The sequence below is a fragment of the Herpailurus yagouaroundi genome, unplaced genomic scaffold (genome assembly GCF_014898765.1).
Source record: "Herpailurus yagouaroundi ecotype Mexico unplaced genomic scaffold, PumYag 159, whole genome shotgun sequence".
Classification (NCBI taxonomy): domain Eukaryota; kingdom Metazoa; phylum Chordata; class Mammalia; order Carnivora; family Felidae; genus Herpailurus; species Herpailurus yagouaroundi.
Window position 1 is genome coordinate 64,534,477 of NW_024412400.1, and position 25,348 is coordinate 64,559,824.

General features: G+C 41.2%; 1 protein-coding gene across 10 annotated transcripts in view; it reads right to left on the minus strand.

Annotated features, from left to right (window-relative positions):
* Positions 1 to 25,348, minus strand: part of TNIK (TRAF2 and NCK interacting kinase) — a 399,001-nt gene that overhangs the window by 303,844 nt on the left and 69,809 nt on the right. For all 10 annotated transcript variants that reach the window (XM_040480745.1, XM_040480740.1, XM_040480737.1 and 7 more), the window contains exon 2: positions 9,382 to 9,447. In XM_040480745.1, the coding sequence (XP_040336679.1) occupies positions 9,382 to 9,447 (66 nt within the window). The remainder of the gene's footprint in view (positions 1 to 9,381; positions 9,448 to 25,348) is intronic.

A 25,348-nucleotide genomic window follows, 5' to 3' on the forward strand; every position in this document is an offset into this window, starting at 1 on the left:
CTCCCCCATGCAGGTTTTCTCTCTCTCTCTCTTTCTCTCTGTCTCTCTCTCTCTCTGTCTCAAATAAACATGAAAGAAAGAAAGAAAGAAAGAAAGAAAGAAAGAAAGAAAGAAAGAAAGAGAAAAAAAGAAAGAAAAAGAAAGGGAAAAAGAGAGAGAGAGAAAAAGATAGAAAGAAAGAAAAAGAAAAAAGAAAGAGAAAGAAAGAAAAAAGAAAGAAAAAACAGAAAGAGAAAAAGAAAGAGAAAGAAAGAGAGAAAGAAGAAAGAAAGAAGGAAGGAAAGAAAGAGAGAGAGAAAGAGAGAAAGAAAGAATGAAAGCAAGCAAGCAAGCAAGGCAGGCAGGCCAGGGACTGGGGGGAAGAAGGGAAATAGGGAATGAAGAGTTATTGTTTAATGGGTACTGAGTTTCCATATGGGACAGTAAAAAGTTCTGGATTTGGATGGTGGTGATGATTGCACAACTATGTGAATGTACTTAATGCTCCTTAACAGTATGTTGCGGTATGTATACTTCGCCACAATAAATAAGAGAGAAAGAGAAGCAAAACTAAAAAGTAGTAAGATTTCGAGTAAATTCAGCGAGGAGCCTCATACTGTCTTTCTGAATGTGATGCACAGACCAAAACACAGTTTATCAAGAAATGCTTTAAAGAAAAGTATCAACGGGAACATGCTAGTGGTCTGCCAGAGACTGTATGTTCCAGGGGACTCTATCATGTAATTAGGGCAGGTTTTCTAAAACAATAGAACACTTTCCCCCTAAAGGAGACAGATCTCTTCACATAATCTGGTTCATAACTTTTCCATGCAGCCTAGTAAGATGATATTATCATCACCATGATTATGATGGTAGCTATTTGGTATTTATTAAGAGTTCTCAGTGAGCCAGCTGCTAGTCTTTTCTCCTTTGTTGTAGATGGGAACAAAAAAAGACAAGTTCTGTGCATTGCTTTGGAAAGTAAGCAACAGGACCCAAATCAGAAGCAATGCCCAAGGCCACAGCACTTGGCAGGAGATGTTGTACTCAGCCTGATTTGGAGGCCCTGGCAATGCTTTGTTCCCCCATTCCAAATCCTCACCGCCAAGCAGCGCTCCAACTTAGAAGAGTATGTATTTGCTTGTCAAACAGCAGATATTTCTTTTTGCACTCGTAAAACGTCCAGTAGATTTCATAAAATTACTGAGGTTAAAATTACTGAGGTTAAACCACAGAGATAAGAAATTCAATCTCTGGTTTAATTAATTGGTTAGTAATAATTGGTTATTCTTTTTTTTTTTTTTTAAGTCTCAAATGTTTCCTATGTAAAAAGCAGTTAAAACTGTGCATGGCTCTAAATTCTGTGCCTGTAATCCTGGCAGAGTTTTATTTTACAGGTTGCAAAAAACCCCAAATAATGGTAATTACATAGTAAGTATTGACTGCTTAATTACATGAGACTGCCTTATAATCACTAAGTCATTAAGGGTGTTATGAGATCTAAAAACTACAAGCCACCAGAGTGCTGTGCATCAAGTTATTTGGCAATTCACTGATATGAGGTAGAATGGAAGTATTTTGAACTAAAGCAATCTCAACACTTCAAATGAAAGGTGGGTACACATGTGCCAAGCCAGCAGAAGATGCTTATTAATAAAGGCTGATGATGGGGCGCCTGGGTGGCTCAGTCGGTTAAGCGTCCGACTTCAGCTCAGGTCATGATCTCGCGGTCCGTGAGTTCGAGCCCTGCATCGGGCTCTGGGCTGATGGCTCAGAGCCTGGAGCCTGCTTCCAATTCTGTGTCTCCCTCTCTCTCTGCCCCTCCCCCGTTCATGCTCTGTCTCTCTCTATCTCAAAAATAAATAAAACGTTAAAAAAAAATAAATAAAGGCTGATGCTGAATAAGTGAATAAATGAGGTGAACGGAGCCCCATGATAGAGGTAAGAGTGGTAGAGACTCCTTCTCAGAAGCAAAGACACCAAGAAGAGCCCCTATATCACCTGAGAAGCAATACCTTAGTCCAGTGGCTCTCAATTCTGGCTGCACACTAGAAGCATCTGGAAAGTTCTGGAAATCACTTCTACCCAACCATACACCAAACCAACTAAAACCAAGTCTTTAGAGAAGGACCCAGATATGTATAGGTTTTCAAAGCTATCCACATGATTTCTATAAACAGCGAGGGCTGCGAACCACTAGTAGCAATAAGAAATCCCACGTCAGGGGCGCCTGGGTGGCGCAGTCGGTTAAGCGTCCGACTTCAGCCAGGTCACGATCTCGCGGTCCGTGAGTTCGAGCCCCGCATCAGGCTCTGGGCTGATGGCTCAGAGCCTGGAGCCTGTTTCCGATTCTGTGTCTCCCTGTCTCTCTGCCCCTCCCCCGTTCATGGTCTGTCTCTCTCTGTCCCAAAAATAAATAAACGTTAAAAAAAATTAAAAAAAAAAAAAAAAAGAAAGAAATCCCACGTCGTCCCCTGCAGCAAGTTTTGGTAGCAACTATGGAGGTCTTGCCGCATAGCAGAGAAAGAGACCCTTCCACATGGCATGTGGCATACAGGCACTCACATAGGTCTTCCCTCTGTGCTCACATAGCAACCATCGAATTCATTACACCCGACAGATCCTAGCATGAGGTACCATGGTCTTGAGCCAAGTTAGACCCAAACAACATGGAGATCTATGAGGACGAAGAGTGCATCAGCCAACACATTTCTAGCGTGAATGATTCACTCTCACCTACCTCCTAAAGTTCTAGAGTGGTACAACCAACTCTTATTTCCTCTAATAATCCACCTTCTCTTTACAAATCACTGAGAGGTTGAGTTTTCTTTTTTTTTTAAACACTAAAAATCAACTATAATATCTAAATGGTAATTATGTCATTAAACGCCATGTAAGAAGTATTGCAAACTGGATTTAACATAAATAATGCAATTCTTTATTGCACACACAAGGCTATGTGTGTTTCTGACTTCACCTTCTATGAATGCTTCTTTCAGATCGTAAAACTTATAAAAATAAGACCATGGAAAGAACTAGTAAGCTAGGCTCCACTGGCACATGTGTTTGGGAAGAAGAAAAGGTTGCTGAGTGCCTACTGTGTGTCAGGTGCTGTGCTGAGGTCTTCCATACACATTACACTTCGGGCTTCCCAACAGCCCTACACTGTGCTGTTACTAACAGATGAAGAAATCCAGATTTGGAGAGTGAGTTGGCTATCTTTACACAACCAGAACGAGGAAGAGCCTGACTGTGAATCCAGCTCAGTCCTTTTCCAAAATCCTTTTTATTTTCCATTTACAAAAATGCTAAATTGCACCCCAAGATGTGCAAATGCCAAGGCCTCAAAGCTTCTTCCATATCTCCCTTCCACAATCCATTCAGGTCTCTACTCTGTCTGGGCAGCATTAATTGCTCCATATTCTATACTCCCACTGTCTCTGCCCACCAATTTTAAGAGTTTTGCTATTTTGTCTCATCCTTAAAGAAATGGTTCTCAACTGGGGACGGTTTTACTCCCTAAGAAATATTTGGCAATGTTTGGAGAAATTTTTGATTGTCATGACTTTGAAGTGTCATTAATATCTCATGGGTAGAGGCCAAGGATTCTACACGTTCTAAACATTCTACAATGCACAGGAGAGCCCTCCACAACAAAGAGCTATCCGTCCCAAAATGTCAATAGTTCCAAGATTGAGAAACCCTGCCTTGAGTGATAATGTGGTTTAACAAATGTGCTTTTGTGTCTTCCCCTACAAAATCATGAGGAGTAACGAAGACAATATATATGAAAGCTTTTAGCACATGGTAAGCACCCAGAATCCTGATTAGATAATCTGACTGCACACTTACGTAGAGCAGGAACCACCTCAGTTGGCTCTACATTCTTCCCACACAAAGCTCAGGGTTTTTTCTTTTTTTTTAAGTTGGCATTCAACAAATGTTGAAATAATGCACTCTTTGTATTGGAAATTCTTGATTAAAAAAACAAATGCCACTATTATCTAAGAAATACAACGTTCTCCCCGTATTCATCCCTTACTAAACAACAAGTGAATAGTATAATTTCATGATTCACTAGAACAGACTATGAAAAGCTACATTACAACCTGAGTATATCATAGAATCATCTCTACATCGAGATGATTGATAAGCTCACTATTAAAATGCCTTGTCTTACTTTAGCAGAAGGTTAATTAAGAGATCACAATACACAGACTTGAGGAAATCTCATGCAAGAGGCTCAGATTCTTCTACCTACACCAGGTCAGTTTGACCATATCGATTCTCAGGTCTTGAGTTGAATTATTCAGGACAACCTTAAACTGTAATCACAACATGTCAAATAAAAACACCAAATGTTTAATATCTCAATGAGTACATCAAACCCGGTTGGCATCATATCTCGGGTCAAGATCTTTATGTTTTTTACTTTTCTCAGTTGATATAAGCTGGAGTCAGCACAGAAACCCTAAAATCCTAATGTAAATGATTGCAAAAAGCATTAGGATTAGCATTCACTCAGTTGCTACAACAGGATAATCTACTTTCATTTTTGTAGTTTCCGGAGGCATGGCGCCATGGCCCTAACCATCAGAATAAACCCGTATGCTTATTAAAGGTGCAGATTCCTGCACCCCACCCCAGACCGACTGAATCAAAATTTCAAAAATTGATCCTATAAATCTACATTTTTAATAATTTCCCAAATATTTGTTTTGCACACTAAAGTCTGAGAACCTCTGCCAGGAGGCTGGACCCCAGAAAATGGATTTGCCTCACTTTGTAAATTTCCAGCATGGGTCTGGCTTCTACAGACTATGAACAATTCATTTAACATAAACTCCACATCCACTTACGACCATAAAAATAAGTAGGGCATTTTGTTGATTACTTTTGTGCAAATAGGCATTTCTGAAGTAAGTAGACTAATATTTTATGGCAAACACTGAAAAAAAACCTGGAAATGAGTATAAAAAGAATTCTCAAGGAAAACAAAGCTCAATTCTGAGCCCCACAATGGTCAACGTCTGCTATGCGCCAGACTGAGGAGACACTGATGGCTAGAGAGACTAGGTCCCTATCCTTATTTTTCCTTTATTTATGCATTTAAATAGTTTAATATACACTCAAACAAAAAAGGAAGACGATTTCAGAGTGGCAATGCCACGAATGCAATAAAACAATTTCATGCGACAGAGAAAGTCTGTGGGGGAAGGAGGCAGAGGTAGTGGCTGTCTGTAGTAGACACAAGGATGAAAAATGGCTTCCCTGAGGAGGTAACATTTGAACTGAGACCTGAAGGAGAAGGCGCCAGTCATGAGAGGGTTGGGGGGAAAGTGTTCCCGACAGAGGAAACTGTGCTGTGAAGACCCTGAGCTGCGAACAAGGTGCTCATGAAATTATTACAGGAATTAAATCAGAAATCAGATCGCATATACAAGATGTTCTGCAAAATAGAAAGCTATTTAGAAGTATAAAGTATTATTTTTAGTAATATATTAGAACAGTTCTGGAGAGAAGCTGCAATAATGAAAGGCCTCAGATCTGTGTGATGTAAAGAATTAGTCAAGCAACTTGAGGCTATATTGCCTAAAGAACAATAGACACAAGTATGTGTTTGAGTGAAGAAAGGAGAAGTCTTCTTTGAATATTTGAAGAACTATGTTCTTGTGGAAGATGATTCATTTTTTTAAATAGCTCTGAGGGTATGGAACAACTTAAAATGGTAAACATTTTAGAAAGGTAGAAGAATCTTGGCTCATAATGATAATGAACACTCAAAGAGAGTGGTAGGAAAATGGACTGACTGGAAGGTAGTGAGTTCCATATGACCAGAAGTAATCAAGGTCGGGCTGAATAGACATTTGGCAGAGGAATGATTGGACTAGATTACCTAAGAGGACCTCCGCAATTCTTTGAAAACACACATACATTCACTCGAGGTGCTCTCTCTCTCACACTCCCTGTAACCTCCAAGATGGCCTCTTCAGTTCATGCTTTACAACTTTGGGAGGTTTTGAGAAAAACTTGAGAGATACTGAGGATTCTACCATATTCACAATTCACCCCGTCATTCTGCAATGAATTATATCTCCATGTCCATAATAACCAATATATATTTCAAAATGGCAAATTAAGAAACCAGATAGACCAACATTCATTTTTGAAATTTGTGGCTAAGATTTAGTGGTGTTTCAGCAGTGCACATTAAACAATTTATCTCAACATATTAAAATATTAAAATATACTTTATTGTAACAAAAACATTATCTGGATTCCATTAGCTCCCAATAGGTGGCATGCCAATAAATAGCCAAAATCTTTAGCACACAGGTATGTGGCTTTTTGTTGGTTTGGTTTCTAATGGGAACCATAGGCCCAGGAAGATGATTTCTACAATAAAAGTCCTGACAGAGAATCACTACTGTATTATTTCTGTATTAAATCCAATAAATAAAGTAAAAAACATAGTGACTTGTCACTTGACCACCTGGGACCAAAATGCTAAAAGGTAAGCCTTCTAAGGACAGAGAGACCAAGCCAGACTTGGGAGTGAGACTAGAAATAACTTTGAAAATCTGAACATTACTAAATGACCTTTATATTTCCACACCCAAATGCATGTGGTTCATATTCAGATAGATTGCAGAAAATATTCTCTTAATATCTACATTTTTGTGCACATTTGTGTTTATTGTATTAAGCACATTTCTTAAAAACTACTTGTAAATAAAATTCTATCATGTCTCTCTTAGGACAACTTACAAAAATGAATCTTTCCATAAAATAAAGACAACGTCTATGTAATTGTTCATAAAATTAGACTTCATTTTGTAAAATCCAGGAACACCAAAAGCTGAAATCAACAAGTTGAAATCAAAGGTTTAATACTTAATACAAAGAAAGAGTTTATCATGGAATTTTTTTTTTTTTTGTATACGGATCTCTTCTCAGGACTATGAAAATTTCTATGTATGCTTATAGTATTTTAGAAATATGTCTGTTCCATAGAAGGTAAATATAACCTGTAATGTGAACAATCACTTCCTAACTTATTTTTCTTTAGGCTCACATATATTAGATTGTGCTATTTTATTAAGCTGAATCCCTCAGAACTCAGGGTAACAAAAGGACTGGATTAGTGGCTCAGGAAACCCAGGTATCTCTGTCCAGAAGCAGGTGCCACCTAACATCTGAGTTGCCTAGACACCAATCTCTTAAATGAGTAGGGAGTTTTAATTCTTCAGATATATCATTACCATTACAAATCCCCAAAGCATTTCTAATGACATTTGTACCTGACTAATGCACAGAGAAGCTGCGATGCCACAAAACAATACATAGGGCTGGTAAAAGAGACCGAGTCTTCTGTCCCAGAGTCCAACATGTTCACCAGGACCTTTCTTGGCAATCTCCTTCCAGCTTGAGTGGTGTCAAAGTTTTGTAACGACCAATAATGGTATCTCTAGGATAATGTTAACAACATAGTTGGTGAATATCTTTCCTCTCTAAAAAAGATCTGAGACCTCTTGACACTTGTTTCCTTTCCTTATTTTTTTTTTCAGGCAACAAGAAATTCGGGATACTTGTGAATTTTCCAAACCTTCTCATCCTTAACTGAACCTCTTTGTTGCCTTATCTTGCAAGAGTGTACAGTCCACCTCTTAGAGGTGGACAAAGCTGTGAATCATGCCCCAAATGCATGTTCTACAGATGGGAAGAAGCATGGTACCGTGGAATGGCTCTAAGCTTGCCATGAAACCAGGAGCATGCCACAGAGTTGCAACTCCAGACTGTCAGCAAATCAGAAGTAATTTTCTACCTAAATCAGAGTTTAATTCATTAGCCCACATTAATTCACAAGTTCTAACCAATTTCTCAAAACGCAATAACACAATCTTCCAACCTAATTATCTTCATTGACAGCATTTAAAAGCATTTGCTGAGACACATTTCTTCCTTGTGTCAGACAGGATCAACGTCAAGTGAACAGCTTGGGTGGACGACATTCTGTCTAATTGCAAGGGGTTGCCATTTCAGGAACTAATCATTTCTTGCAAGGGAGAAATTCTCCCCTAGAGTGGACACCAATAAATAAATACCTCCCAATAAATAAAGGTTTAAATATGTACCTGTTTACAATTGTGTTCAGATTCTCAAGATCATCGTGTGTGTGTGTGTGTGTGTGTGTGTGTGTGTGTGTATACTCTTGGCATTCTGTTGAATTGGAAATATTACAATATAGATGACTTCCACAATAATTTTAATCACTTAGAGAAGTTTAGGGATCTGAAAAGAAACTTTTAAAAACAGAACAACAAAAGAGATAATTTGTAATGAAAACACCATCCCATCTAACTACCACTCAGGAAAAAGATATTTCCCTACAAATAATCATGAGAAAAGAACTGGGTTTTTTTGAAGGCATTTATTTCAAAAGCTCATTCACTAAAACCCCCTAAACTTTAATCCAAAACAGTTCATTTCCATTTCCTTTTGATAATCAGAAAGGAAATCAACCCACATTTTTTAAACAGTCATTTTTTTTAGATCCTTTACTGGGGGGTAATATCTTTTAAAAGCATTTTGAATGAACGTATAAGCAAAAACTACTAAAAAGACAAAACATACTTCTTATTCCTCATGTCAAGTTTAACTTTTATTTATTTCCTACCTTCTAAAAGTCATTGCTGCCATTAGGCCTTTGCTTTGTGAGGTAGCCAGGTTTCTCCTAACACTGTCCACTAAACTCATTCTAATTCATGCCCTGGGCCAATAACAAATCTACTTTTCCAGCTGTAATGCTTTAACAGCTTAAATTTCTTTTTTTTTTTTTCAACGTTTATTTATTTTTGGGACAGAGAGAGACAGAGCATGAACAGGGGAGGGGCAGAGAGAGAGGGAGACACAGAATGGGAAACAGGCTCCAGGCTCTGAGCCATCAGCCCAGAGCCTGACGCGGGGCTCGAACTCACGGACCGCGAGATCATGACCTGGCTGAAGTCGGACGCTTAACCGACTGCGCCACCCAGGCGCCCCTAACAGCTTAAATTTCTAAAGTAACAGGCATCTTTTGCTCCTTTGAAAACCAGTTCTGGCAGTGTGATGTAAAGGAAAGTAAACACTTAAAGAGGTTCAAATATGCAGCATCGGAATTCACATGTCAGATATAGACACTGTTGTATTTAATGAAAGTCAATGCCCAAATCCCGGATTCCAGTTTAGGCAATGGGACTACAGATATATTTTGAAAGATGGAGAGTCAATTAACAAGCACATAATTTTGTTGTAAATCTGTTATAAGACATAGATGAACAAGAAGGGACAGCATTTCTAATTAGCATGCATGAATCAAAAACCATATATACGCCATGCTATATTCAAATTAAATGAACCTACCTTATAAACTTGTCCATATGTTCCATTTCCAACAAGTTCCACTAATTCAAAAATGCCTGCAGGGTCCTAAAAGAAAATAAACAAACAACAAATATTCAGCACAATATTCTAGGCATTGTTGTAATCAAAAGCAAAAATTCAAAATAAGCAAATAAATAACTTTAGCTTTGGGGGTACTCATGTGTTAATATTAATTGCTATTAAAATTTAATTCAGCTACAGCTATGAAATTAGTCAAAATCTACTTTCTTTCCATTTTACATCTCTATGAGATGTGTTTAAATCAGACAAAAAGAGATATGACTTTCACTGAAACAATAACAAAGAATTAACATATTTCTCACAGTCAGATGGAAACACACTTGCAGGTACATCAGGATAAAATGAAAGAGCCATCATCCTGAGAAAGGATTCTAATTTCTCAGATCTTTCTCTATGAAGCTTCTGAGCTGTCCATTATGTTGAACACAGTCAAGAAGGGGGTGTTTCTGTGTGGTGGGGCAATCTTACATAAGGTAGTCAATGGTTCCCAAGAGCAAATGCAACCAACATAGCTGCCTCTGGGGCACCTGGGTGGCTCAGTCAGTTAAGCGTCCAGCTCTTGGTTTTGGCTCAGGTCATGAGTTCACGATGCGTGAGTTCCAGCCCCGCATCGGGCTCTACACTGTCAGTGCAGAACCTGCTTGGGATACTCTCTCTTCCTCTCTCTCTAGCCCTCCTTTGCTTGTGTTCTATCTCTCTCTCTCTCTCTCTCTCTCTCGCTCTCTCAAAAATAAATAAATAAACTTTAAAAAAAAATACAGCTGCCTCTCTCAGCATGTTTTTCTTTGGATTCATCTTCCCTCTTTACAAGGCTGTCCTTGCAAAATATGTTTCTGTGGATGGCCTCCAGATCCTGCAGTACCTGAAGAGTCCCTGCAGGATTTTGAAGACAAACTAAATTGGAGATTGATGCAAGTCCTTACCACCAAACAGGTGTCACCTAACCCTCAGAGTCAGCTAAATGTTAGGGTGCTCAACAAATGTCCAATGAGTGCTACTTCTTACTAAATTACTGTCCACAAAAGTTGAAAAAAATATCAAAGCCTATAAAATTCAACTCAGAAGCATAAACTGACTCTGACCTCCACTGATATCTAATTGGACAGAAATTATTTCTTTAAGGGCCTAAATGAAGAATCACAAACTTAAACGTCCACAGAGGCTAAGCAAGTAACATAAGAGAACAAAGTGCAAGGTGCCTGTGGCTCAGTTGGTTAAGTGTCTGACTTCAGCTCGGGTCATGATTTTGCAGTTCGTGAGTTCGAGCCCCATGTCAGGCTCTGTGCTGACAGCTCAGAGCCTGGAGCCTGCTTCAGATTCTGTGTCTCCCTCTCTGTCTCTGTGCCTCCCCCACTCATTCTCTCTCTCTCTCTTTCTCTCTCTCACACACACACACTCTCTCTCAAAAATAAATAAACATTAAAAAAAAAAAGAGTGAAGTGGGCCAGCTGGGGTCTGTGGCAGCCTGAAGAAGCCATGTCTCCCTGCAGAGAGGGAGGTAACATAGCTGGGACCAGTTGGTTCTTACATTAACCTATGAGCACAATATTGCCAGGTCTGAAGTTTTGTGTTTTGTTTTTGTGTTTTGTGTTTTGTGTTTGTTTGTTTCCAAGATGTTCTAATTTTTATTTTTTTAAGTTTCTTTATTTATTTCGAGAGAGAGAAAGAGAGAGAGAGAGAGAGAGAGAGAGAGAGAGAGAGAGAATCCCAAGCAGGCTCCTCACTGTGAGCACAGAGCCTGATGCGGGGCTCGAACTCACGAACACATGAGATCATGACCTGAGACAAAATCAACTGTCAGAGGCTTAACCGACTGAGCCACCCAGGTACCCCTGTCTTAATTTTTAAATGTTAGGCGCGAACTGTGAGGGAAGGCCAAATAAAAAAAGGCTGCAAAAGCGTCAACACTTTTGTAAGAGCACCACCATATATTGTCAGGGTGACTGAGAGGCAGGAGAGGGAAGGCCTGGGCTTTGGATTCAGACAGACCTGGGTCGAATACCAGCTTTCCCTTGACTGGCTGCATGATCATAGGACACCCTGGGAGAGCACCTCAGTCTCTGGGCAGAGAAAACAGATATGACATGCGCCTTGCAGAGCTCTGATGAGGAGTGAGTGAGGGCCTAGCACTACACGCTGCACATGGTTGGCAATCGGCTAACGTGTTAATAGCAGTCATCCTGAAGCTGAGGGTCTGCACACCACTAGCAGCATTTAAAAGGTGAAGGGCTGCTCGAGGCTGCCATGCATGGGGAAGGAGACAAATGAGTTTGATGTGACAAGCGAGAGTCATTTCGAGTTACAGTCTTCAGCACATCAGGCCCAAGGAAAGCCCTTTGCTGTATGCCTTTGAAGTCTCTGCAGAGAAAACAAATTAAAAAATAAAACAAAAGCCCAGCAGTTGAAGCACGTTGTCACCGAGAAAGATTGTCATCTGCGTAATCCATCGTGATAAAGCCAGGAGGGCAAGAAACCACACTCCACGGTCTGAGAAATCCGGAGGTTCCAGCCACGCCCCACGTGGTCAGGGGGTGTGGACAACGTTCCAGAGGGAACCCTGTGACAGCAGAGACGGTAAGGGCCCAGGGCCCTGTCAGCGGAGACCCCGTGGCTAACAGAGCACCTGGGAGGCCTCAGGATGGGAACAGAAAGTTGTGTGTGTGAGACCGCCAGGCCAGCAGAACAGCAGGTTCTATTACATGCAGGATTAGAAAGAAATGAGGGAATGAACGGTGGGGGGAAAAAAGCCCACAAATGGTGGCAGCTGCTGTTTGTTTCTAAGTTGTGCTCCCAGTAGTTTGTTTTCTCAGCGGTGTTTCTGCAACAAATTTTGAGAGAGGTTCTACATTTGCTCGAAATATCTCAATTGTGTTTTCAACATTCGTTTTTCTTGACTAAAAAAACAGAATTTGAATGAAAGAGAGAAGATCCAGAAGGGTGACTACCACCTGCCTTAGGGAGCCTAGGAAGCAGTGGGGGAGGGGATGGTGGAAGGGGAGGGCAGGAGCAGAGCGGGACGAGCTTCTAGGCCAAGGGGCCACCCCACCTCACAGACCCTTCCTCAGGGCTGAGGTTCAATGGGCTGATCTCAAGAGCATCTGGGCAACTGACTTCTAGCTCTTTCCTCTTGAACAGTCCACTAATGGGCCTATGTCTCAGCCAATCAGGACCAAGGAAGTGCAATGCCAAGACTTTTGTTCCAGCTGCTGGGAGAGGGGTCTTCCAGCTGGGTGCATCCAACGGACTCAGAATTAAAGGTGAGAGTAACCACAGGGATGGATTGGTGACCACCTTGGGTAGACAAACAAACTAGAAACAATCATGAAATTGGGGTGGTTCTCCAGGAAATGGGACTCAGAATTACTGAGATTTACACAGAGGGATTTTATCAGGGTGTTCCACGGAATCAACACCAGTTGGGAATGAAAGAATTCGGATTGGAATGAGCAGACAGAATGATGCAACGGAACCAAAACTTCATCTGATCCCACAGGAGCTCTGGAGCCGAGGCGACTCTTCAAAGTTATCCTACCCCGGGGCACGGGAGCCTTTGCACCCCACCTCTATTGACTAGTCATTGCATACAGGCTGTCCGCTGTCCCCATCCCAGAGGTTATGATCTTGTGTAAAGTGACACTCTTCTGCTGGGGACAATCCCCAGGTGAGAACAATCACTAGCTGCCTTCACTCCCAGCAGGTGGACCCCAGCAGGTGGACAAGGAGTGCCTCAGGAGCAAAGAAGGCAACTGGGTGACACATCACCCAGTTGGCTAGAAACGAGTACCAACGTGGAACTGGTTGAGAAGTCGAGAAGCAGCTATCTTCTACAGTATGGTGACAATAATAAGACAATAATAAGACAAAATGGCACAATTCGGGTCATGGTATTTACAAGGAGGAGGCTCTCTGAGACCCTGGAAAGCAGAGGGCAGACATATTGTCCAGGAGCACTTGAATTAAGCACTTATCCTAAGCTTCCCTCTCCCCTACCTCCACTCCAAATACCCAAGAGCTTATGTTTGTGAATACTCCCATACACAAATGCATCTAACTGCTAGTTAGGCTCTTGTGGAATAATGCTACAGCTTGAACTGGGTAAGCATTCATTCATGTGTTTTCCCCACTCTTGGAGAACTCTAAAATAATTTCTCCCAAGGGTCACCAATGACCTCAATCTCTTATCTATAATGGTCTCTTCTCAGTCCCGTCCTGGCTATTCCCTTTGAGGCATTTATACTGCCAAGCATCATCACTCTTGCTGAAATATGTCCCCTCCCTTGTCTTCTAGCATACCACTCAGTTTCTCACAGAGATTCTGTTTCTTCCACCCAGACCTTAAAGATAGGCTGACCCCAACGTTCCAACCTCATGCTGGTCACTAAGTACTAATGATTTCATCTCCCAATATCCATTATATCCATCTACTCTGTTCTGTTCATACAACAGGCCTCATCTTCTCTTGCCGGGACTATTTGCTTTCAATAAATTCTTTCCTCCTTCACACTGAACTTTCTAAAAAGACACAACACACCATGCTTTAGAATCCTACACAGTGTGGTTCAAGTTGAAAGTCGAGGTCCTGTCATTCTCAGGCCCAGTGTTCATTCCCACTCTCACGTCCCATCATTTTGTACTACAACTAACCGACTCAAACCACCCGCTATGTCCCTAGCACACCTTACAGGCCATGTCTCTTTGCCTTGGTTCATAATGTCTGTCTGCCAAGATTATTCCTTCTACCATTCAGGCAAGCCCAGCCTTAAAAGCCCAGTATGCCACCTCCTCTGTGAAGCTTTTCTCAAATTAGTACCACCAACTCTCTGCACCCACAGCACGTTGTACATAGCTCTATCATAACCACTTTCACCCAGTGCCACTCCCTCTCCCATTTCTTTCCCTTGATAAATTACAAATGCCCTGAAAACAGGGACTATAACATATTTATTTTAGAATTTCTGAGCACTTAGCATGGTGTCCAACACAGAACTTTGAGACATAACTATTTGCTGAATAAGGTTGATGCCCCACTCCCAACTCTCCACCACACGCCTAGAGGAAGCTGCCAAAATTGGGATCAGAATGTCAAGCCAAAGGTCTAGCAAACTTACAACATTTCTTTTTACAATCTAGACAAGCTGTCCCAGTCATTACCCCTTCCATTTCCCTTACCCAGCTTCCAGTTGCACAAAACTGGCACATACTCTAGCTCCTATGGTATTCCCAGCTCTAAGGAAAATTCATAAAGCCCGTTGGTCTAAGCTGTGCTTCAGGTGCATTGAGAGGACAGGCTGTCAGGATGCCGCCAAGTGCAATGCAACAAGGCGATGTACCTAATAATCATGTTACAAAGACAGGAAAGCCAAGAGACAAGATTCAGCTTAATTCTCTCTCTCATGTTTGTTTAGCTGCTCATAAAGCCAGGATGGGCAGCATGGAAGAAGGTTACATACGCCAAGAAGAAAAGAGCAAATCATTGACATTTACCAAAGTCAGGAATCCCTGTTGGCTATACAAGCCTTTATTCAGATCTTAACCTTTGCTGGGAGACGGAGAAGAGAATTTAATTCTAAGGTAGAGTAGTTTACATTATTTCATAATGAAACATAACTACATATCAAAAGGCAAGCTGTTCCATAAAAGAAAATTGTAACTTTTCAGTAAGTACTGATAAAGACAAATTTGGTTAGCCACTATAATAAAAATCACAATAATAGCGAACATTTTAAGTCTTTACATGCCAGGTACTATTCAAAGCATTTTCCACGAATGGGTCATTTAATTATTACAACTATGTCAAATGGATGCTCTTGTTGTCTCCTGTTTTACAGATAAGGAAACTGCGGCACAGAGAGGTTAAGCAGTCGGTTAAGGTCACACCATTGATGAGTGACTGATCTAGGATGGGTACCTGGCTGGCCAGACTCCAAACACTAGACTCTTGACCACTTTGGACCCTTTCAGCTTCATAAAATCAGTATTCCCAGCCCTTGACCTACTACTCACTAGCTCTCCAGGCTTGGGCAAGCTTCATCACTTCCCTGAGTCTCAGTTCCTTCATCTTTAAAATGGGGGATAATATTGCCTCCCTCACAGGGTTACCTTGACAGCTGTGAAAGTGTCTAGACTAGCTCAGGGCCCGACACCTATAGTATTTCAACAAACATTAACCTCCTTCCTTCCTTTTTTTTCTCTTCAAAGAAAGAGTTCATTTAATATACATGGCCTATGCCACAGAAAAATTCCGTCTGTATTCTGTATATTTTCAACTAACAAAGCCAATAAAAGAAAATCTATTGTTTTTAACCAACACCAAGCGCTTAGCAAACAGGGTCAGATATTTATGGACAAACAGATGTCTCTTCAGAAATTACTGAGAAATTGGGAAGGCACATTAAGTTTAGGGGGGCTCCTGGGATGCTGGAATAAATTCTCTCCTTCATCAGCTGATGAAATTCAGGCAATACTGGCAGGCTCAGGCCTGGCTTCACCGCAGAACGGAGAGATTTAAGATTTAGGGGTTAAAATCCCAGGCACTGAATTATATTTTAATTCCTCCCGGCCCCCTGAATGACCCAGCATTTCTGAGAACACTAAACAACATCTCTACACTAAATCCCAAAGATCAAAAAAGACAAACCTAAATATATAACCAGGACGATGACTTCCTTCGTTTCACAAGAGGTGATGTATATTCTCCCCAACCCTTCTCCCTTCTCTGAGATGAAATTAACAGAGGGATTGGGAGAGATGATGGCCAGTGGCCAGTGGCCAGATTCTAGACACCTTTTCTCCCAAACTCCTCTCAAAGACCACTGTTCTGTTGCAGATCTTTCACTTGGGGTTACCAGTGCTTTGACAGGGTAAAACAGACCCCAGTAGAGTCCGGATGGCTGATACGGCTCCCAGAATGGCTGGCCACCCCCAGATTCCCTACTGACATCTGCCAAATGACTGTGCTTTACTCTAAACTTATGGGCCTTGAAAAGACCAAAATGTTATTTCTCTTGGAACCATATTTAGCAGCTGTTTTGTTCGGTTTCAGCCCTAACTGACAAGCATATGCTTACAAAAGCAAAACAGCACAAAGAAAACAGGAACAGTAGGAGAACTCTCCATATTTATCTTGAGCCTCCAGGCTTTTCAACACCATCGTTCTTCCCAAGTGAGCACAGTGATGGGAAACATCGTACTGAGGCCACATGCTGTACTCACAAACAGGCAAGGTCCCTCAAAGCTCATTTTTTACTGGCTTTCCCTCCTTCTAATGCAGGGATCTGAAGACCCAAAGGTCTTCCCTTCCACAATGGGGTTTACTCAATCCCTGAATGCTACCCACACTCTCCACACCCAACTACTGTCCAATGTAGGAGTGGGGGTACACTGGCCCCCGCCTCCTGGTGCTTCCAATCTGATGAAGGAATAGACATAAGCACACATAACTACACATACATGGTCATTTAAATTTTAATTAAATTAGAGTGACAAGCAACATGGAGGAAAAATGCAAGGTGCTCTAAGAGTATATACCTGGTAGACCTAGAATATAATCCAGACTTATCTTCATTAACATACTGCCCAAGCCAGCATTTCAAATAGAAGAGGTAATTCAAGTAAAAGAATATATTACAAAATATAAAAAGAGGGGTGTTTTGGTGGCTCAGTTGGTTAAGCATCTGACTCTTGGTTTCAGCTCAGGTTATGATCTCACAGTTTGGTGAGTTCAAGCTCTGCATCTGGCTCTGCAATGGCAGCACAGAGCCTGCTTGGGATTCTCTCTCTCTCCCTTTCTCTGCCGCTCCCCCACTTGCACTGTCTCTGTCTCCCTCAAAATAAATAATAAGCTTTATATATATATATCATATATATATCATATATATATATATGGTATATAATATAAACTCAAAATAAATAAACTTAGATAAAGAACAATGAGTGCTGAATTTTCTCATTTGATCATTTGTGCAGAACAAATTAAATTATGCAGACCTATCAACTGACGCAAAAAAGCTAGGGTTCAATTTAGGATTCCGCTCCTTGCTAGTGTTATTTGACCTCTTGTATTCTGGTTTTCCCACCGTAAAATGGGAGAATCCCACTTGGCCTGCCTTCCTGGCAAGGCTGTGTCCTGAATGTGAACGTGCTGAACACCTCCCCAGCCCCACTTGTCCAGTGTCGTCCTTTGGAAAGGGCGGTACTGACTGTGGGCTGACTCCGGGACACCATCTGCCGCACACAGTTGAGCCTAGCTAGGTGGTATTGCTCTTCTTCCTACCAGTACTAGCTCCTGGCAGGGCCAGGACATGGTCCTAGCTAAGCATCAAGCAACACCATCCTTGATGATGGTGGCTTCTAGCCCACAGGACAAAGAGTCCAGAACCTCCCCACCTTCTATTTGGTTTGCTACCTGTTTAGTTCCACCTGCTACTAAGCAACCATTGGTAGTGAAACAGCTTCCCGTGCATCCTGCTCCCACTCACCTGCTTCACTAGAGACTCTATAGCTCCAGCCTGTCCTCATAAAAGCAGCCTTTAAAATTAGATCTGAAACCTGCTTCCTCAGGGCAATACCTGTGAGACCTGAAGCTGTAATGGTCATTATTACTGTCTCTGAAATAGACAATGGCCTAAATGCTTCGTATATTTGTTCATCTTTAATCCTTACAACTCCATGAGGAGTACTTATTACTAACCCCCATTTTCAGATGATGAAACTAAGGCTTCAAGGAATTAAGCAACTTACCCAAGGTTAAATATTATGTGGTAGAGACAGCAGCCAAGACCAGGCTGTAAAGTGAGGATACATACACCTCTTCTGAGGACTGTTCTGAGCACCAGAAACAACGTATATAAAGAATTTCGCACAAGGCACAGTAATAAATAAAAGCCAGTGCTACTATTGCCATTGCTGCTGGTATTAGTAAACATTGTCCAAGGTGATAGCATTGGTTAGTAGTAGAGGTGGGAGTCAAATCCAATATTTTGAATGAAAGACTGTCATTACCCATTTTTCTACAAATGGCCAATGTTGAAACTAACTTGTAGTTACAGGGATGGTGAAGACCTTGCAGTTTAACAATGGAGCCAGAGAAGGGCCAGTGACCTCCAACCAGGTAGTGCAATCAGCCAAGCGACTTGGGACTAGAAGTAAAATATGCCAGTGGTTGCTCAGTGTCCCTGCCTTCCCACTCAAGCCTGCAGTTCCAGAGGGGGAAACCAAGCGGGCTCTCAGATTCTATCCAAAGCTACAGTTTCCTTTCTTTTCTTTTCTTTTTTCTTTTCTTTTCTTTTCTTTTCTTTTCTTTTCTTTTCTTTTCATTTCTTTCTTTTCTTTTTTTTTTTTTTTGCCGATTTTGCCATCAGCTAAGATGAATACTGGTTATTTTAAGTTAATCAATTGACAGTGAGAGGCAGTGTACCAAGCTAGTTAAGGCCACAGACCCTATAGCCAGGAATCCTGATTCTGATCCCAGCTTCACTATTTACTAGCTAAGTGACCTTGAGTATATTATTTAAATCTCTCTGTGCCTCAGGTTCCTCAATTGTAAAATAGTGATTATAGTATGTCCACTAAATGGGATTCTAACAAAATAATTAACATACATAAAATATTTAGAGCAATGTCTGGTGTGTTGTAAGTACTCAACAGTGTTGGCTAATAAGTCTTTATCTCAGAATACAAACTCCAAGAAGGAATGACTTCTACTGGTTCTGTTCACTGCAATCTCCCCAGTACTCAGATCAGGGACTGGGACATTATAGACACTCAGAAAATATCTGCTGGCTGAAGAAAGAAAGTCCTACCACCAAGAGCCACAAGACAGTAAGATCTCTGACATTCAGGAGCAGGGATCTCTGAGATCTTGTCAATAAATCCCTCTCCCCATTTTACAGAAGACCAAAGACCCAGATAGATAGTTCCTATATACTCATACAATGATAGGATTTTCCAACAAGATACGTGGAATGTCCAACGTATCACCTAGTTAGTGGCAGAGTTAGAACAAGGACCCCAAGTCCTTTAGACTTCTAGTCTTTTCTTCCAGTCAATAAAATCCTCTGAGGAAAGGAAAGAAATCACTCGCTTTCAAACAGTGTCTGGCAGGGAGGAGAGCAGGAGTGTGGGGAGGATAGGTAGTGCTTGCATTCAGTTGTAAATTCCAGGTATTTGGGTTGAGAAGTGAATCTAAATCATGCCCGGGGAATGACATAATATTATATATCACGCATTTGCCAATTTGGTATCCCTGAGATAGTCAATTTGGTGATATGTACATAGGTACATATCAGCATAAGAGATCATTGAATTTTTCCGAATGTATTTTTCTCAGTTCACAAATTTTACATAGTCATACTCATATTTAGCTTAGTTCCAAATTATCTCCTTAGAGCAGAAAACAAATAATTCTACATAAGCTTATTGTTATTTTATGGCTTACATTAGAAAAAATGGGCATGTATAATTAGGAACATAAAATTAAAAAGAGAACAATCAAAGAAGAACTTATACCATTAACTTGGATATTTATTCTGATTTTGGTAGACTGGCTACTTTAATCCCTTGTCTACTGTTGAGATTCACCAGCCAGCCCTTCTCACACTTCCTGGCCCACACACAGATCCTGAGCCATGCAAACAAAGTAGGCTGTGCACATGTACAATGCACAAAGCCCATTGCTCTGTTCAGGGACTATTTCCGACTCACCCACTGTCAGGGAAAGGCATACTAACTCCATAAAGCGGACTGAGAAATTTCTCCAGGATACTAAGCCAAAAGGCAGATTTTAGACAGGGATGGGATCTCCACCTTCCAGAACTTTCCCCAACTCTCCCACAGTCTGTTCAAGCTCAAACATGATAAGTTGCTCTAAAGGCCAATTTGTACATAAAGACCACTATCCTGGTCCCTTCCCTCCCATCATCAGGTTGTCCCAGAGATTATACAGCTATTTGGGAAAATGTATCATTCAGTATACAGAGATATGCAAACATGAGAACACTCTAGGCCTGTCAGGACAGAGTAACTTTCCAGTATTTGCAGCAACACGAGGTTGAAATGATGGGAACCAGGCTAGCAAAGATTCGGGCATTTTGCCTTTTTAAAGACGCTTATATGAAGAAAAAGAATAGCATTTGCAGCACATGGACTTTAAAGACAAGAACTGATTACCTAAATCATCAAGTAAGAAATATTAGGAAACTACCCAAGGTTCCATTTTGGGAAGAAGAGCCTGAACCCTTCCCCCAAAGGTACTCATTTCCCACCTGCTTACAACAGACCAATGACATTTATATTTGCTTGATAGCATCTTCAACACTTTTCCCAACACCAGCAGGCAACCATGTCATTGACAACAGACCTTCTCTAAAGGGTGAGGAGGTTAATACTGGTTGGTTGGATTCCCTATTACTCTCCTGCTTCGAGAGAGGAGCGGGATGGCCAATAGCCAGGTAGGAACAGACAAGAGTCCATGAACATGTACCTGGGACGGGGGCCTGCCAACTGGCGAATGATGGTATGAGCCATTCCAGTCATCACTTGGTGTCATCACTAATGGTACAGATGGCTGGTTAGTTAATACCAACTCTTGCACAGATTATTGTAACAGGGCTTCGTTGGCATCTGAGCTATTTTTTTTTCTTCCAGGTTTTTGTCCCTGTGGCTAGGTTAGCAGAAAGAATATTCAGGTTTGTTTGTTTGTTTATGTTTGTTTAACAAGGCAGGTAATTTTTGAATGGGGGGGTTCTATACCATTTGTTCAAGGATCTAAAAAATTTTTTGGCAGACTCAAGGAAAAAAAGCTAAATTTCTCCATCCCTCCGGGCTTCCAAAGATGTTAGATTTCCATTGTCAAGTAAGTCTGGGAACACTGAGTTTAAAAGATTAGCAATTTAGGTCATTCTTTACTGTGTGGCCTCTCCAGAGCCTTTAATGTGTTAATGTTCCCTATGAGTCTCCAAGAGACAAAGGCAAAGCTTTCCTTCTTTGCTAAACCTGTCTGGCTATAGAACATTTTTTAAAGGAATTTTGTGTCTTTCTAAGCACTGGTGTTCTGGGTAGCACAGGGTGGAAAATGATAGGGTATAGAGCGATCTTTCCCTTCCCATTCCCACTTAACAGAAGCTTGCATCTTAACTTACAGTGGCAGGGACTGCTCAGTGCCGCCTAATGTCCATTCTCCCATTGTTCCTTGGTAGCAAAAAATCCCAATTTTATTTGGGAGACCAATGCATCCAAGTCAAAAACTGTATGCACTAGCTCCATTAAGCCTAAGAGAGAATATGTGACTAGTTTCTGGCCAATGATATGTAAGCAGAACTATTGTGAAGGACTTTCAGATGGGCTGCTTAAATGGAGCTGACTTAGCTGAGAGAAAGGCTCTTTTGTCTTCCACCTTCTTCCTTCCAGTTGCCTGGAATGCAGATGTGATGGCCAGAACTCTGCAGCAATTTCTGACCCTAAAGTGAATTTAAGAATTGAAGCCTCATGCTAGGCTGTTATAGCAGAACAAAAAAATAATCCCAAGCCTCAGATGACCCTAGAACTACATAGGTTTTCTGTTTGTTGCAACTGAATTCGGATTGATTTGCTTTGAATTTTACCATTCAGACATTTTTTATTTATCTATGTTTAATTAACAGTTCTTCTTTAAAAGTACTCTTGTCCATCTTCCTTTTGATCTTTAATAGAGGTGATAGTCATTACAGTTGTTCCACAAATATTCAAGTTCTCCTGCTGTTATGTTATACAATATCACTTCCCCAACCCCTCTTTAAGTTGGGTGTGTGACCACATGATTCTCTTTTGCCAATGCACTGTGAGTGAAACTGACATGCCACTTTCAGATGCAATATTTGATTGCTATATCAGATACGGTGATGACTTTGGAAGCATGTGTGGACATGAAGTCTCCACTGGTCTATGTCTTTGTGTAGCTAGCTGCTGGATAGAGTCCTCTCCTGTTGGGCTCTGGACATGGTCAAGAAATGAACTTTAATTGTATTAAATCTCTAAGACTGTTTGTTATCACAGCATATCCTAGCCTATTCTGTCTGATAGAAAAGAAATGACCAAATGGTAGTGATAGTAATAATCTCACAGCAAAATGCTGTATGATTTCTGAGACAATATTTCTGAAATGAGCCACTTTTTCCTGGGCACCTCCTAATGCCCAGACACTGTGCAGGCTATTTTGCAAAAATTATTTTACTTAATATCTGCATTGATCCTGTGAGGTAGATTGCTTACAAAAGAGAAAACTAAAGCTAGGAGAGTAAGCTACGCGAGATCGATGTTCAATGCCAAAATGCACATTCTCCCCACTGTCTCCAACGTGCAACATCTGAAGCCAACCCTGGGAAATAAAAATGCTTACCAAGCTGGCTGGTGACACAGGAATTCCAGGAACCCTTTGTTACCAGGAAGGGGGAGGAAACATTAAAACATGGAGTTTGCATTCACAGGGCTGACCACATCCTACAGACCTAAACCAGGGCATGCCGGGGCTTGTAGTCCCCCCCCCCCACCCCCGCCCCCGACCCTCCCACCGAGGACAGCAGAACTGCAAGCCCTCCAGCTGCTCATTTGAGTCCTTTGAACTCAAAACCTGCTTTTGAGCCACTGTCAAGGTAACCACGCGGCTGAAAATAACTAATTGGGCAACATTCTCTGACTGCTGGCATGGGCAGTTATAATCTCAGCATCTCCGTGGCAACCTGACTGGAATTCTGGTTATTTGCACAAAGGAAAACCGGTCTCCGTTCAGACCAGGGCTGCATTTTGTCTCTATTCCACTTTTCTCATTACAAGTTGCTACTGAAGGAACAATGCCTCTTTTATGAAGAATGTTTATCACTGGTCCGTGGAAAAACAGCATTTTCGTAATCAGGGAAAATTTTGGAAAGGGAGAAAATGGTAATGGATCCTTCACTGCCACACGCAAAGAGATTTTATTAAGATAGGCTCTATACAAACAATAGTAGAGGTCACCGTGGGGTAGTGACTTATAGTCACGAGATGTCAATGGCATAGAATGGGCAATGGAGCCCTAACAACTACATGGCAATAAGTTGACCAGTGCTCATTTCCTGGGCACCTACAAGGGGCTAGGGATACAATCCCAGTGGCTCCCCAGGGATTACTGGGTGGCTACTCTGCTCTACCATCCCATCCCATGCTGGTGAATAAGGAGGAAACGTTTGTTGGAGGAAATGCTGTAATCCATTTCTCAAGGACCCTGCACAGAAAGGAGACGGGAGAGAGTGTAGGAACCCTGCTTGAACCAGCCAAACAGGCTGAACACAGTATAAATGCTAAAGGAGTTCAGATGGGTGGGAAATCAATACAGACTGACACAGCCAGGGAAGGCTGAAAGGAAAAGTTGGGCATCAGGCTGGACTTTGAAATGCAAACATGATTTGCATAAGTAGAGAGAGCTCAGCATGGGGACAAAAATTGCTTTTTTTTTAAATGGAGTCATTTTAAAAGGACACATGTTAATAGCCTGTAGCTCTTCTGTCAGAAAGGACAGAAGCTATGAAACATGTCACTTGTGGGACAGCACCTTCATTCAGCAAGTTCTAGATTATTTCTAGAAACCATGGGTCCATAAGCATTTCATAGGGCAGACAGATTTCAAGTATTGAACACACATGACCATAAAAAAGTGGCAGATGCACATGGAATAAAGAATACATAACGCCATTAATTTTTTTTAATTTTTTTTTAAATTTTTTAACATTTATTTATTTTTGAGACAGAGAGAGACAGAGCATGAACGGGGGATGGTTAGAGAGAGAGGGAGACACAGAATCCGAAACAGGCTCCAGGCTCTGAGCAGTCAGCACAGAGACGGATGCGGGGCTTGAACTCACGGACCGCGAGATCATGACCTGAGCTGAAGTCGGACGCTTAACCAACTGAGCCACCCAGGCGCCCCGCCATTTTTTTAAACAAAATGCTATGTTTGTTCCAGGCAACAAAGGAACCAGTAAATGGCGTTTACTGGTAAATGGTGCTGCTGTAGTAATTTGCTTACATCCACCTTTCCCACTCAACTATGTTCCCTCCCGCCACAGAGCAAGGGTCAGGATCTCTTCAAATTAATATCCTTAGCAACGTGCACAGTATCCAGGCTACAGAGGGCACTTAATAAATACTGGTTAAGTAAATAAATAATTGTATCAAGACTGACAAGATAATATACATAAACTATTTCCTTTTTCATTGGTGAAATAAAGACTAAGTAAGGAAGACCATATATCATGAAGATATGGGTACACATTCCTCAGCATTATACAGCTGGGTACCAGAGAACATGTGAGGCCACATTCAAATATGGCACATCTTCCCGGAAAGCCTATTTTCCACAAGGACTTCCGTGTTTGTTGTTTTAACATAGTGGTTAAACATGGATAAGCTGGTATCAGTATTTTTTTCCAGTAGAGGTACCATAGTCAGCCTACCAGTATCTCTTCAGGTTCGAATTTAGTCTCCTTCACCAATAGGAATGTTTTGGTAAAAAACATCCAGAAGCATATTGTCCACCTGTACCGCTTATATCCTTGATTTTCAAATACAGCAAATGCTCTTTATTTTACCTCCTTCATTCAAAATTTCCCATTAGTTAGATGGACCTGGACAGTTGTTTAATTTCCCATTGTCCTCACAGAGTAGATTTTAAGAAAAGGAAACATTTAAAAAAGATAACAAAAGAAATACTTATTTAAAAAAAAACAGTCCATCAACTGATGAATGGACAAAAAAATTGTGGTTTATATACACAATGGAGTACTACGTGGCAATGAGAAACAATGAAATATGGCCTTTTGTAGCAACATGGATGGAACTGGAGAGTGTTATGCTAAGTGAAAAAAGCCATACAGAGAAAGACAGATACCATATGGTTTCACTCTTATGTGGACCCTGA